General features: G+C 38.2%; 1 protein-coding gene across 1 annotated transcript in view; it reads left to right on the top strand.

The window, feature by feature from the left end:
• Window positions 1-11,173, top strand: part of HSF5 (heat shock transcription factor 5) — a 43,020-nt gene extending 31,847 nt beyond the window's left edge. The window contains exon 6 of the mRNA XM_032429161.1: window positions 10,886-11,173. Coding sequence (XP_032285052.1) covers window positions 10,886-10,956 — 71 coding nt within the window. The 3' untranslated portion in view covers window positions 10,957-11,173. The remainder of the gene's footprint in view (window positions 1-10,885) is intronic.
• The last annotated feature ends 2,292 nt before the right edge of the window (window positions 11,174-13,465 follow it).

Raw genomic sequence — 13,465 nt, 5'->3', positions numbered from 1 at the left:
AAGATTTTGTAGAATTTCTAGGGCTTACAGAGACGTTTAAAGTTTCTGTTTTGTTTAATTCCAATTTGTCCATTTCTCACCTCTTACAACTATTCTCTCCTGTCTTTTCCATGTTGTAACCAGATGTAGAACTTAGCCCTCTTCCTTTGATTTCTACCCTCCCCCAAGCATTTACATTAGGCATTTGTATGTGTTCAACACTTTTCTGAAGGAAGGTAGTAAGGGTTTGCATTTAGAATACTGCCAGTAATTTTTTTTTTTTTTAAGATTTTATTTATTTATTTGACAGAGAGAGAAACAGTGAGAGAAGGAACACAAGCAGGGGGAGTGGGAGAGGGAGAAGCAGGCTCCCCGTCAAGCAGGGAGCCCGATGCGGGACTCGATCCCAGGACCCTGGAATCATGACCTGAGCCGAAGGCAGACGCTTAACGACTGAGCCACCCAGACGCCCTAGAATACTGCCAGTAATTTTAAATGGAATGGTATCCATCTTTCTTTTTATTTAAAAAATTTTTTAAAGATTTTATTTATTTGAGAGAGAGAGAGCGAGCAAGTGGGGTGAGGAGCAGAGGGAGAGGGACAAGCAAACTTCACCGTGAGCTCAAAGTCCAAGGAGTCTCAGGACCTGATCATGACCTGAGCTGAAATCAAGAGTCGAATGCTTAACCGACTGAGCCACCCAGGTGCCCCTCCATCTTTCTTTTTAAAAGGCCTTCAGTCATTTTACCACGTTCTCACCTTTCCTTGTCACTAATCACTATGGCCTTCGCCATGTTGTCTTTCCTTGTACTAGCACTGTATCTTCTCTTCTCTGGTCTTTTTTTTCTTACTTAAGGAGAGAAGTTAGGCATTTCATCTATTTCCTAATGTCTTTGAGGCCTTGTCTTCCCCACCCAAAACAACCTGTCAAGATACAGTCTCTACAAAGACAGTTAGCTCCCCATGAGGAATTCTGGTACCTGCTGTTAAAATAATAATTTCATCTCTTTCATTATTATGGTTAGAAGTGTTACTGATAAAATAATTAACACATTAATTATCCTTATTAACTCTTCATGTTGTTTTTTTTTTTTCCTAAGTAAAATCTTATCCTTTGGTCAGTAGTGTTGATAGCTGAGTCTTAATTGACCTTGGCTTCCTGCTGGGAAATAGAAGAGTTGTGACATATTGGCATTATTAGGACATCTAATCACATTTCCATTTTATTAGGGGCAAGGAGTAAATAACTTATGCTTAAGCTAGAACCTCTTTGCTAAAAAGTTAGCTTTTGTAATGAGAATGTAAGCAGAAATACTACCTTGTATAAGTATAAAATTCTACCTTGATAGAACTTAACCTAACGGTCTATGAAAACATGGCTGTATATAGGGTTCTGTGGGATTAGAAGACCTTGACCAAAGTCCGTGTAAGATTTATATACTGTCTACTAGAGACAGTATGGCATAGTTGATAGGAAGAAAGCTTTTGGTTTTAGAAAAACCTACATTAAAATTAAAACCTAAATTAAATAAAAATCCTTTAAAAATTTTTTAAAAATTTTATTTATTTTGAGAGAGAGAGAGAGCGGGGCAGAGGGAAAGGGAGAAGCAGACTCCCTGCTGAGCAGGGAGTCCAATGTGGGGCTCCATCCCAGGACCCTGGGATCATGACCTAAGCCAAAGGCAGACCTTTAACTGACTGAGCCAGCCGGGCTCTCCTAAATAAAAATTCTAAATTAAAATCTGGGAGCATTTACCATGGTAATCTTGGACATATTTGCTTTATTGAGCCTCAGTTTCTTCATCTATCAAATGAAGATAATAATAATATAAAACATATAACCAGCCTGGTATAGTGCCTGGTACATAGTAGTCAGTACATGGTAGCAATGGAATTTTAGCAATAATTATAATTTTCATAATACATATTATTATGTTTATTACTGTTAAATACTTTTCAAATGACTGGTGTCACTTTAAATTCATGTGGGTTCCCAGTGTTGCCAGCATCCTATAATATTTCCTTAGTATACTCCCCATTTTCCAAAGCCACTCTACCATATCTTCTCTGCTCCAACTTCCGACACCCTCCTCTTTTCATTCTCAGCTGTAACCTTGATTCTTTTTTTTTTTTTTTTAAAGATTTTATTTATTTATTTGACAGAGAGAGAGATAGCGAGAGCAGGAACACAAGCAGGGGGAGTGGGAGAGGGAGAAGCAGGCTTCCTGCCGAGCAGGGAGCCCGATGTGGGACTCGATCCCAGGACCCTGGGATCATGACCTGAGCCGAAGGCAGACGCTTAACGACTGAGCCACCCAGGCGCCCTGTAACCTTGATTCTTACTGAGAAAATAGAAGCAGCTACAAGAGAACTTTCATATTTTCCCACCAACAAATCTATTAGTCTACCTCCAGTTATAACCCTATAGTCTGCCTTTCCTCTTATTACCATGGAATAAGGCCCGTCCTTCCATTTGTGTATAGAATCCCATGTACTTATGGACTTAGCACTTACAGTTATCCCCCTTTACTCTTCAATAATTACTTTTTACCTTTTATGTAAGATAATTCCCATCAGCATACAAACATGCCATCATAGGTTCTATGATAAAAGAAATTCTTTCCTTTCCTTCATTCATATCTCCATCCAGCTATTACTCCATTTTTGTGTTTCCCATAGAGAAAAGCTCCTTGAAAGCATATCCTTTCCTCATTTGGGTTTTCATTCCTGTTACTTTGCTAAAACTGCTCTTGTCAAGGTTTCCATTGACTGCCATGTTGCCAGGTTCTCAGTCCCCATTTTACTGGACCTCAGCGGCATTTGAACAGACCACTTCACCCTTCCTGAAGTACTTTCTTTGCTTGGCTTCTGCAATATCACCTGTTCCTGGTTTTCCTTCACCTTCACTGGCCACTCCACTTCTTTTACTGAATCTTCTTTATCTTTCCTGACTTCTAATTATTGATGAGTCCCAGAGCTCAATTCTTGGACCTCTTTTCTTCTCTTTCACTTCCTGGGTAATCCCAACCAGTCTCATTGCTTTTATTATCATCTTTATAGTGATGACTCCTAAATTTATATCTTAAGTCTCAATCTTCTCTGAACTCCAGACCTGCATACCTTATTGCCTATGCTACATCTTTGTTTGGATGTCCCAGAGGTGTTCTAAACTTAGTATATTCCATCCTTTCCCCAGTTTTACTTATTTTAGGAAATAGTAGTTCTAGTCACCTCTAGTCAGCCAAAAATCTTGATTCTATTCTCTCACATCCAACCCATCAGCAAAATTCTGTCAGCTTGATATCAGTGTAGATCCAGAATCTGACCATTTCTCATCACCCTTGCATGCTATCACCATGGTCCGAGCACTACCATCTCTTGCCTAGATGACTGCAGTAGCTTCTTAACCAGTCTTCCTGCTCCATTGTTGGCCCCTAAAGCCTTTTCTTCACACAGCAGAGTCATCCTTTTAAAACATTAATTATTCCCTGTTTAAATTTTTCCAGTGGTTTTCCGTCACATTTAGAATAAAATCTAAAAATCCTTACTATGGTCTGCAAGATGCTGAATGATTTGGTTCCTGCCAACTGCTCTGACTTCATCTTCTACCACCTTGGTTCCTTCGTTTATTCCAGCCACAGCTGTCTCTTCACTAGTCTTTGAACACACCAACACATTCTTGCCTTCACACTTGCTGTTGTTTGTTTTTTAAAAGATTTTATTTATTTATTTGACAGAGAGAGAGACAGCAAGAGAGGGAACACAAGTAGGGTGGGTGGGAGAGGGAGAAGCAGGCTTCCCATGGAGCAGAGAGCCCGATGCGGGGCTCGATCCCAGGACCCTGGGATCATGACCTGAGCCGAAGGCAGACACTTAACGAGTGAGCCACCCTGGTGCCACGACACCTGCTGTTCTTTGTGCCTGAAATGTGCTTCACCCAGATATTTGCATGGCTTGCTCCTTTATTTCATTCGGTTCTCTACTCAAATGCCAGCTCATCATAGAAATCTTCCTGACCGTGCTATCTGAAACAGCAACCTATTGCCCATGTCCTGCCCTACCTACCTCAGTCTCTATTCTTTATCCCTTTTTGTTTTTCTTTTATAGTGTTTCTCACTACTTGACATCTTCTATTTATTAATTTTCTCCCCTCTTGATGGTTAGTTCCATGAGGGCAAGGAGTTTGTTTTGTTCATTACTGTATCCTCAACACCTAGAGGTTAGCTGTGGCACTCAAAGTGTTTGTTGAGCAAATGAATTGCTTTTTTCCCCACTCTTACCCATCTACTTTAAAAAAAAATCCTTGGAAAAAAGCAATCTTTTAAAAACAAATTGTGGTAAAATGTACATAACCTACAGTTTACCATCTTAACCATTTTTAAGTGTATAGTTCAGTGGCATTAAGCACATTCACACCGTGTTGCCCCCATCACCACCATCCATCTCCAGAACTCTTTTCATTTTGCAAAACTGAAACTCTGTACTCATTAAACAATAAGTCCCTCTTCCTCCTCATCCCCCAGCCACTGGAAACCACTATTCTACTTTCTGTCTCTCTGAGCAATCTTTTAATTAGCCACCAAAAGATAAGTTTTAAACATATGAGGAGTCAAACCACCCTTCAGGTTTCCTTCAACAAGTACTTACTGAACAACTAACTGCCTGGGGCTTGGTACCACGCCGGGTACGATAGGGACACGCGAGTGGTGTCCTCTACACTTCTATTCTTCTGGAACCAAGAATTGTGCATTCTTTCTAAGAAGCCATTTCATATCTTGTTATTATGCTCTGACATTTAAAACTGAGGTATGTTTTGTTATGAATTTTACTTTTTGTAGCCATTTTCTTTTCCCTGTCTTTTTGTCTGGTCATTTCAAATTAACAGGAAAATATACATTTTTAGATAAAATTCACAAAACATAAAATTAACCATTTTAAAGTTCAGTGGCATTTAGTATATTCACAATATTGTGCAACCTTTACCTCTTTCTGGTTCCCAAACATTGTCAGCACTGTAAAAGAAAACCCCATATTCCTTAAGCAGTTATTTCCATCGCCTCTTCCCCCATGCCTTTGGCAGCCACAATCTGTGTTCTGTCTCTATGGATTTACCTCTTCTGGGATATTTCATATAAATGAAATCATGCAATATGTGACCTTTTGTGTCTGGCTTATTTCACTTAGCATAATGTTTTCAAGGTTCATCCACACTGTAGCATTTGTATCAGAACTTCCTTTTTATGGTGAAATAATATTACATCATATGTATATACCACAATTCATTTATCCATTCATCTGCTGATGGACATTTGGGGTGTTTCTACCTTTTGGCTATTTTGAATAGTGTTGCTGTGAACACATGTGTACATGTATTTGAGTACCTGTTTACATGTCTTTTGGGTATATACCTAGGAGTGGAATTACTGGGTCATATGGTAATTCTGTGTTTAACTATTGGCCAAACTATTTTCCATGACAGCAGTGCCATTTTGCATTCCCTACAGCAACATACAAGGGTTCCCGTTTTTCCATATCCTCATTAACACTTATTATTTTCCACTTTTTATTATTGTTATAGCCATCCTAGTCAGTGTGAACTGTTAATCTCATTGTGGTTTTGATTGCATTTCCCTAATGATTAGTGATGTTGAACATCTCTTCATATGCTTGTTGGCCGTTTGTATTATTATAGATAATTTTTTTACAACTATTATAACAATATTCTATTTGATGAAATCTTCTGTTTTGGTTAAATCTCTCTCAGTTATAGCCCCGTGAGTGCAACAAGTTAGTAAACTATGGCCTGTGAACCAAATCTAGCACACTGCCTGTTTTTATATGGCCTGCAAGCTAAGCATGGTTTTTACATTTTAAATGGCTGGAGAAAAATCAAAAGAAGAATATTTCATGTCACATAAAAATGATAGAAATTCCAATTTCAGTGTCTATAATAAATAAAGTTTAATTGGAACACACAGCCACACCCATTCATTTATGTATTGTCTGTGACTGCTTTCACGCTATAACAGCAGAGCTGAGCAGTTGTAATTGAGGCCATATGGGCCACAAAACCTAAGATATTTACTATCTGGCTCTTTACAGAAAAAGTACAGACACTCTGTGTCTTATTCTGTTCAGGTTGCTATAACAGAAACACTGTAGAGTGGCTAGCTTATAAACAACAAAAATTTTCTCACAGTTCTGGAGGCTAGAAACCCAAGATCAAGGCACAGTAAATTTAGTGTCTGGTGAGAGCCTGCTTTCTGGTTCATAGATGGTGATCTTCCTGCTGTCTCTCACACAGCAGAAGGGATGAGGGAGCTCTCTGGGATCTCTTTTACAGGGGCACTAATATCATTCCTAAAGTTCCACTCTCATGACCTAATGACCTCCCGAAGTTCCCACTTTCTAACACCATCACATTGGGGTTAGGTTTCAACCTATGAATTTCGGGGAGATAAACAGTCTGTTGCACCCTGTTTAGAAAGTCATTGTTCTTAGCTTCTGATCCTTGATGACCAGAGAAGCCTTTAAGAGAGTAAGGAGGTACTTCTGAGGAGGGCTCATAATCGACTAGTGTTTAGTTTAGTTCTTATAGATGACCAAATGCTTTTTATTTTGATACTAAACTCCAAGATTATAGTAGTAATGATAGGAACCAAATGTAAAATTCCTAAAGTATCACTTAAATTTCAACTGTCACTAACATTAGGAGTATCTCCCTTCAATAGGGTTTCAACTTTCACAATACATTATTTATGATAAAAATAAAGAAATTTCGTGAAATAACCTCTAAAGACTCCTTTGCCTCCAAATTCTGAAATACTATGATTCTGACATTAACTGTTGGAATATCATTATGTTGCTCAATATCCCATTGAACAGGGGCATCCTATATTCCAGAACTTCTCAGTGCCCTTCTGTTACTGAATTATTCTGAAAATGTGTCTGCCCTGCTTAACTAGGGGCATCTTCTCACACTTCAAGTTTTCTTTGAATTTTTTTCAAATGAGAGACTTCAAGTTGATTAAGTATAGAGATTGTATTGATTTTAATAGATGTGTGTTTTGTTAGAAGGAGATTGTCAATCACAGTCATTGCCATGCTGTATGTAGGCTTTTTGAGCACATGTTAAGGAAATACATTTTGGATCAAAATTACCAAGAGGTAAAGAAAGTTAGATTCAGTCATGCTCCTCCAAATTCTGTGATGATAACACCCTAAACTGGATATACCCAAAGATTAATCTTATGGTAAAATCTATACTCACTCCTGTTTTGATGGGATATTTACTTTCTGGTTAAGGGAAAGTGAATGTTTACAAGCAAAGTTCTATTCATTCCTAAAGAAAGTACTTCCCGGGGCGCATGGGTGGCTCAGTCCGTCTGCCTTTGGCTCAGGTCATGATCCCAGGGTCCTGGGATGAGTCCCGCATGGGGCTCTCGGCTCAACGGGGAGCCTGCTTCTCCCTCACACTCTCCCTCTGTGCTTTCTCTCTCTCTCTCTCAAAAAAAAAAATAAATAAAATCTTAAAAAAAAAATTAAGAAAGGACTTCCCATTTTGTAGCTGTTGGATTATGGATGAGACTTCATTAAGATAATAATCCCCAAGCCCTAGAGGGTGCTCTCAGTAGGAATTAACATTCCCAAACAAGTAGATGCAATGCTCTTGTCCCTCAAGGCCTTTCAGCTCTCAAACCAACTGAGCTACTGTAATCCCCAAATACTTACCTTCTCAGATGGGTATGCAAGCTTCTCTTCTAAATGAAGTCATATAAACCTCGAGTAGCACCAGGCTAGTCTATGTCTTTTTGTATTTTTATTGGTCTCTATACTCTTAACTCCCTGACCGGCAGCTTTGTTAATGAAGGAAGCTCACTTTAATAAAATTACTATGTTTAGATGCTCATTATTAGAAGCTGCATGCCAAATGCTAATTTAAAGTCCAGTCATTAAGGTTAAAAGGGTTTGTTGTGCACACTCCTTTACATAACTCATTCTGAGGCTGTTATAGAGCCATACTGGCTATTGCCTTTTTAAACAAGCCTGTCTGTCATATGTTCTTGTCCATGATTTGAACCTATCAATGTGATAAAGTCTTAATAAGCATGAAATCAATGACATTTGTTCACCAGAAAAAAAAAAAAAAGAGGGTTTATCGCTGCTATTCTTCAGTTTGCCTCCCCATATGAAATCTGTAGTGGCTTTTCTAGCCTTTACCTGTAATATGTTCTATTACCATATGGCCTGTCCTTCTTCTGATATGGAGCTGAGGTGTTTAGAGAATGTTCATAATTAGGTGTTATTCCTACATCTTTTGGTCAGCTTTTAGAGATCCTGATGCCTAGGTAGCACTCCACATCAACTGAATCAGAATGTTGGCGGTAGGAACCCTAGGCATCAGTAATTTTTAAAAGATCCCCAGGTGATTGCAATGTGCAATGAGGTTGAGAAACCACTGGCTTTACTTATTAACCATAAAGCTTAGAGTAGAGGTTCTTAACTCCTGGTAGCAATTTACTCCTCAGGATTAATTGACCTTCTAATAATGTACTTTACTTGAAAAAAAGATGTTATATAAATATAAGACTGTTTTTTGTTATTATATAGACTGTAAAAAAGCGCTGTTTTGTGGTAAAATATATATAACATAAAATTTAGCATGTTAACCATTTTGTACTGTTTAGTGGCATGAAGTACATTCACATCGTTGCACTACCATCACCACCATCCATCTCCAGAACTTTTTTCATTGTCCTAAACTGAAACTGTGTCCATTATACAGTAACTCCCAGAATAGCCTGCAGCCCGTGGCAGCCACCATGCCACTTTCTGTCTCTATAAATCTGACTGCTCTGGGTACTCATATAAGTGAAATTATACAGTATTTGTCTTTTTGTGACTGACTTATTTCAATTAGCATGATATCTTCAAGGCTCAACCATGTTGTAGCATGTGTCAGAATTTCCTAAATTTTTTAAGGCTAATTAATATTCCATTGTATGTATATACCACATTTTGTTTATCCATTCATCTGTCCTTGGACACTTGGATTGCTTCCATCTTTCGGTCATTGTGAATAATGCTGCTATGATCATGGATGTACAAGAAGTGAATTTTAAGTAAAGATAAATAAGATGCTCATCTGGATAAATCGCTTGCTCTTCTTTTTTAAGATTTTATTTATTTATTTGAGAGAGAGAGAGTGAAAGCCTGAGCAGGAGGCAATGGGGGAGAGGGACAAGCAGACTCCCTGCTGAGCAGGGAGCCTGACGCGGGGGCTTGATCCCAGGACTCTGGGATCATAACCTGAGCCAAAGGCAGACGCCTAACCGACTGAGCCATCCAGGTGCCCCAAATCACTTGTTCTTTATGGATAGGTTGTAGTGTAGTTTACCACATGAGTTTACCTGCCCCTAGTGACTGGCCTGCCTTTTACAAAGTAGGGCAAAAATTAGTTACTATTCCATATGCTTTCTGGATTTTCTCAAATATGTTAGAATTATTTTATTGAATTAGCTCTCTTGCCCACTCTGTCGATCAATCCCACAAAAGCTGTGTTCTAGAAATATAATGATAAAAGTCTGTATCTAGAATTAAATCAAGGACTCGTGTTGTATAGTTTAGTTTAATTCCCAAGTGCTACTACAGCAAAATTGTAAACTTCAAAACAAACCTAAAAGCGTTCCCTGGTCTAGAAGTTATAAACCAGAAATATGTATGTTGCTCTAGAAGTTGTAAACTAATTAGCTTGAATCTAGAAGCCACATTATGATCTCTACTTCTGCCTGTGTTACTCAGGCCCTTTAGCCCTGCTTCTATACATGATCCTAGATTTTTGTATTACAAAATCTAGTACCTGAGCTAAGGGTTCACTTTTTAGTTCTTTCCTTTTTTTTTTTTTTAAGATTCATTTATTTATTTTAGGTGGGGAGGGGCAAAGGGAGAGGGAGAGAGAAACCCAAGCAGACCGCACTGAGCTCAGAGCCCAAGGTGGGGCCCTGAGGTCAAGACCCGGAGATCACAACCTGAGCTGACGCCTAGAGCAGATGCTTAAGCGACTGCGCCACCTAGGCGCCCTTAGTTCTTTACATTCTTGGTGAGCCAGCCCTATTTGTCTCTTGACTTCCGTGAAGGGTATGTTTCGTTTTTACAACAGTTCAGATAGGTGTTCTACAGGAGAGCAGCTGTGCTGTCAGTAAGTGGAAATTTTATGGAGTTGGTCAACTTGGGAAAAATAGTGATTACTTATTTTAACATTGTATTTCTGAAGGCATGACTTTTTCATATTCCCACATATTTTTCATATTCCACCCACTCTGTTACTGTATCAAAGAAATGAATTTTCGGGGCGCCTGGGTGGCTCAGTCGTTACGCGTCTGCCTTCGGCTCAGGTCATGATCCCAGGGTCCTGGGATCGAGCCCCGCATCGGGCTCTCTGCTCGGCCGGGAGCCTGCTTCTCCCTCTCCCACTCCCCCTGCTTGTGTTCCCTCTCTAGCTGTCTCTCTCTCTCTCTGTCAAATAAATAAAATAAAATCTTTAAAAAAAAAAAAAAAAAATGAATTTTCATTTGTGTGTGTATATTTCACTTTGATCCCTTTGACACTTTTCCTTAATTTTTCACTTCTAATAAAAGGCAGTTGAAATGAAAAGAGGCTCAGCCACATCACTGAAAAGATATAAATTGTACACTTTGCTGGTCTCATTGGCTTAACAACTGGGCTGCATCTGTGCGCTTTAGAGGTACAGGAATGACTGAAAACTGAGAATCTGATGAGAATATAATTTTAGATCCAAATCTACATTTAAACATGAGCAACTTGTTCTTCTTGTCTGAAGACTTATCTATCGAACTCCACAGTCTGAGAGGCTAAGAGTGAGTAAACAAACCTTCTTTCTTTCTAGATCTTCATCTGCTGGTGGATGTGGCCTGCAAGCAGGAGCACTTTCCAAAGGAGGAAGAATTAAAAGAGTGAGGAACCGATGACAAATGTGACATTGTGCACTAGCTGTAGCTGGAGGCAGACTAGCCTTGCACATGACACACTGTTGGGATTTTTTCAGTTCTGTTAAGGAAAAAAAAGTATTTTTGTTTTGTTAATTGAGAATTTTGTTAATTGAGAATTGGGACTTTGGTATTTACTACAGCTGTTCAGTTCAGACTATTTACCTTGACGAACTACTAAACATCAAGCAGCCCCCCCCTTTTTTCTCTTTGCTGCCCAGATCCCTTTCAAATGAAAAGTCCTAGCCTTCTGTTACAGTCAAAAAGCATCTAAAAACTGCTGCATCTATGTACTGGAGAATAATCTGTGTGTGTGTGCTGATTTGCCGTCTTGCCGCTCTCAAACTGTAATCAGCACAACTCCAGTGGGGAGTTCAGTCTATCTGTTTCAAGTCACAGTGTGATCCTTCTAGAGAAGATTGTGTGAGAAATAAAGGCATGTGAGGTCACCAAGATCACAGGTCTAAAGGGGTCAGGAATTCCAGGGAAGAAACTCTGAGAAAGAGCTAATTTTCTAAGTGATTAACCAGGAAATGCTCTTACTTCCTAACCCAGCATTCTGTTTCAAAAGCAAGGCATCCGGACTTGGACCATCCATCACACTTAACAGCCCCTGATTCTTTTATATTAATGGGAGCATTCTTTTATTTTCATATTTTTCTTTAATTTTAATGATACATTATCATAAATGGTAAGAAGGTTTTGTTACATATCACTTATTTAAATGTCTTCTAAAGAAAAGTAATTTGTTTATTATATTTATAAATGCTGGTAGATTTAAAAGTTTTAAAGCTTTATATTTTTATTAATATTTCAGGATAGAAGGATAAAGGATGCATGTGGAAGATATTTATTTTGAAGGGGAAAATGTGTGAACAAAAACATTAAGAGATTTAACACTGTTTTCTTGCTTTAGCTTTTTATATTCAGTCTGTATAAATTCTCATCTATATGAGATCTTGTGTGCAAATTTTGGGAAAAACTTGATTAGTAGTCATTTAACGGAAGCTGTACCTCTGACATTTTTAATAATTTATGTCTGGTTTAAGCTTCTGAGAGAATTTTGGATAATGGGATAGACCGTAACATTTTTATTTTATCCCCTCTGTAGGATTCTAAATTCAAATAGTAAGATTGTGGGACCGGTTTTTAGGAGAGGTATCTTGGGTGTCCACTTTCTGTGGTTGATCCCTCACTTGCTCATCCAATGACAGCAAGAAACTTTCTGATTTTAAAGTCTTTTAAACTGGCTAGAACTTTCTTATTGGATTTTGTTTCAGTTGTCCTAATAAGAATTGCAGGAACAAAAGGAAAGCCTAAGAATATGAAACTAATTAAAAAGAAAAGGCACTTAGTGATATGACATAAATACTATGCTACTCTTTGTGAGTGTAACAATTCATTTCTTAAATCGCATTGTGCCTTTACAATGATGTCAAACCATAGAAATGTTACAGAGATAGTAGTTTTTTGGAAAAGGATGATTTCCGTATTGGTGTGCAGTGACTCAGTTTAGGTATGAAGGTAGGTTCTGAAAAGTGACCTGTTTGGTCCATCTGATTAGACTGGTTGATGTCCATGTGATGGGCATTTATTCACCTTTATTAGCAAGGTTTAAAAGATGAACAAATTACCAAGACTCCTCCATCTTTTGGCCAGACTATGTATTTTGGCAGAGTATGTGAAGAGGAGACCCAATTTCCAAATGAAGGAACTTTGTCTTTTCTCTGTCACGTTGAGAAGCTGATAAACGGTGTAGGTGACATTCCTTCCCTTAATATGCCTTTTTAGCTTTGTATATGTTGAAAGAAATAATATCTTTTGAGGAACATGTATCAAGCAGAAACCTTGGCATGGATTTGGTTTCAGTGGTTTTAAGGCTTAATTAATGAAATACCTTTATCAGCTTTCCAAACTTTTTTATATATGACTACAACAGACCAAGGAGCTGGATCTCCTGCTACACTCACATGCCTGCTACCTATCAACTAAAGCTATCATCACTGACTTGGGAAAAATGGCAAAAGATAAAATAAAATCTTTGTGTGAATTAGCCAGTAGAGCCTGACACATACTAACAAGGTTTCTGACTAGCACCTCAGTATTTCAGCACCTTAAGCATGATAAATTTCAGTCAGTCAACAATAAAGTGAGTGTTTCAACTGGACTTGTCTTGCTTGTTTTTACTGTTTTATTGGTGATAATAGAAACCTCAGTTGTCATGACTATTATTAATAATAGCAAAATTTTAAAGAGAATGTATTCTGTTTTTCAAAGAATCTAACTTTAAAAAAAGTGTCAGGTTTTTTTGTTTTGTTCTGTTTTTTTCATTGGCAATTGAACAGAGATTGAACAGAGATTGAATCTTTAAAATGCCGTTAGGGATAAGGACAATTCTTGGACATGTTTATAGAAACCGGTTTTTCTTTTTTTTTAGGAAAAGGATGAATAGTCTTCAGTAGCTTTAGTCAATCCAGATA

Source organism: Phoca vitulina, unplaced genomic scaffold (genome assembly GCF_004348235.1).
Source record: "Phoca vitulina isolate PV1807 unplaced genomic scaffold, GSC_HSeal_1.0 scaffold40, whole genome shotgun sequence".
In the NCBI taxonomy this organism is placed as follows: Eukaryota; Metazoa; Chordata; class Mammalia; order Carnivora; family Phocidae; genus Phoca; species Phoca vitulina.
This window is presented reverse-complemented; position numbering and strand designations above follow the sequence as displayed.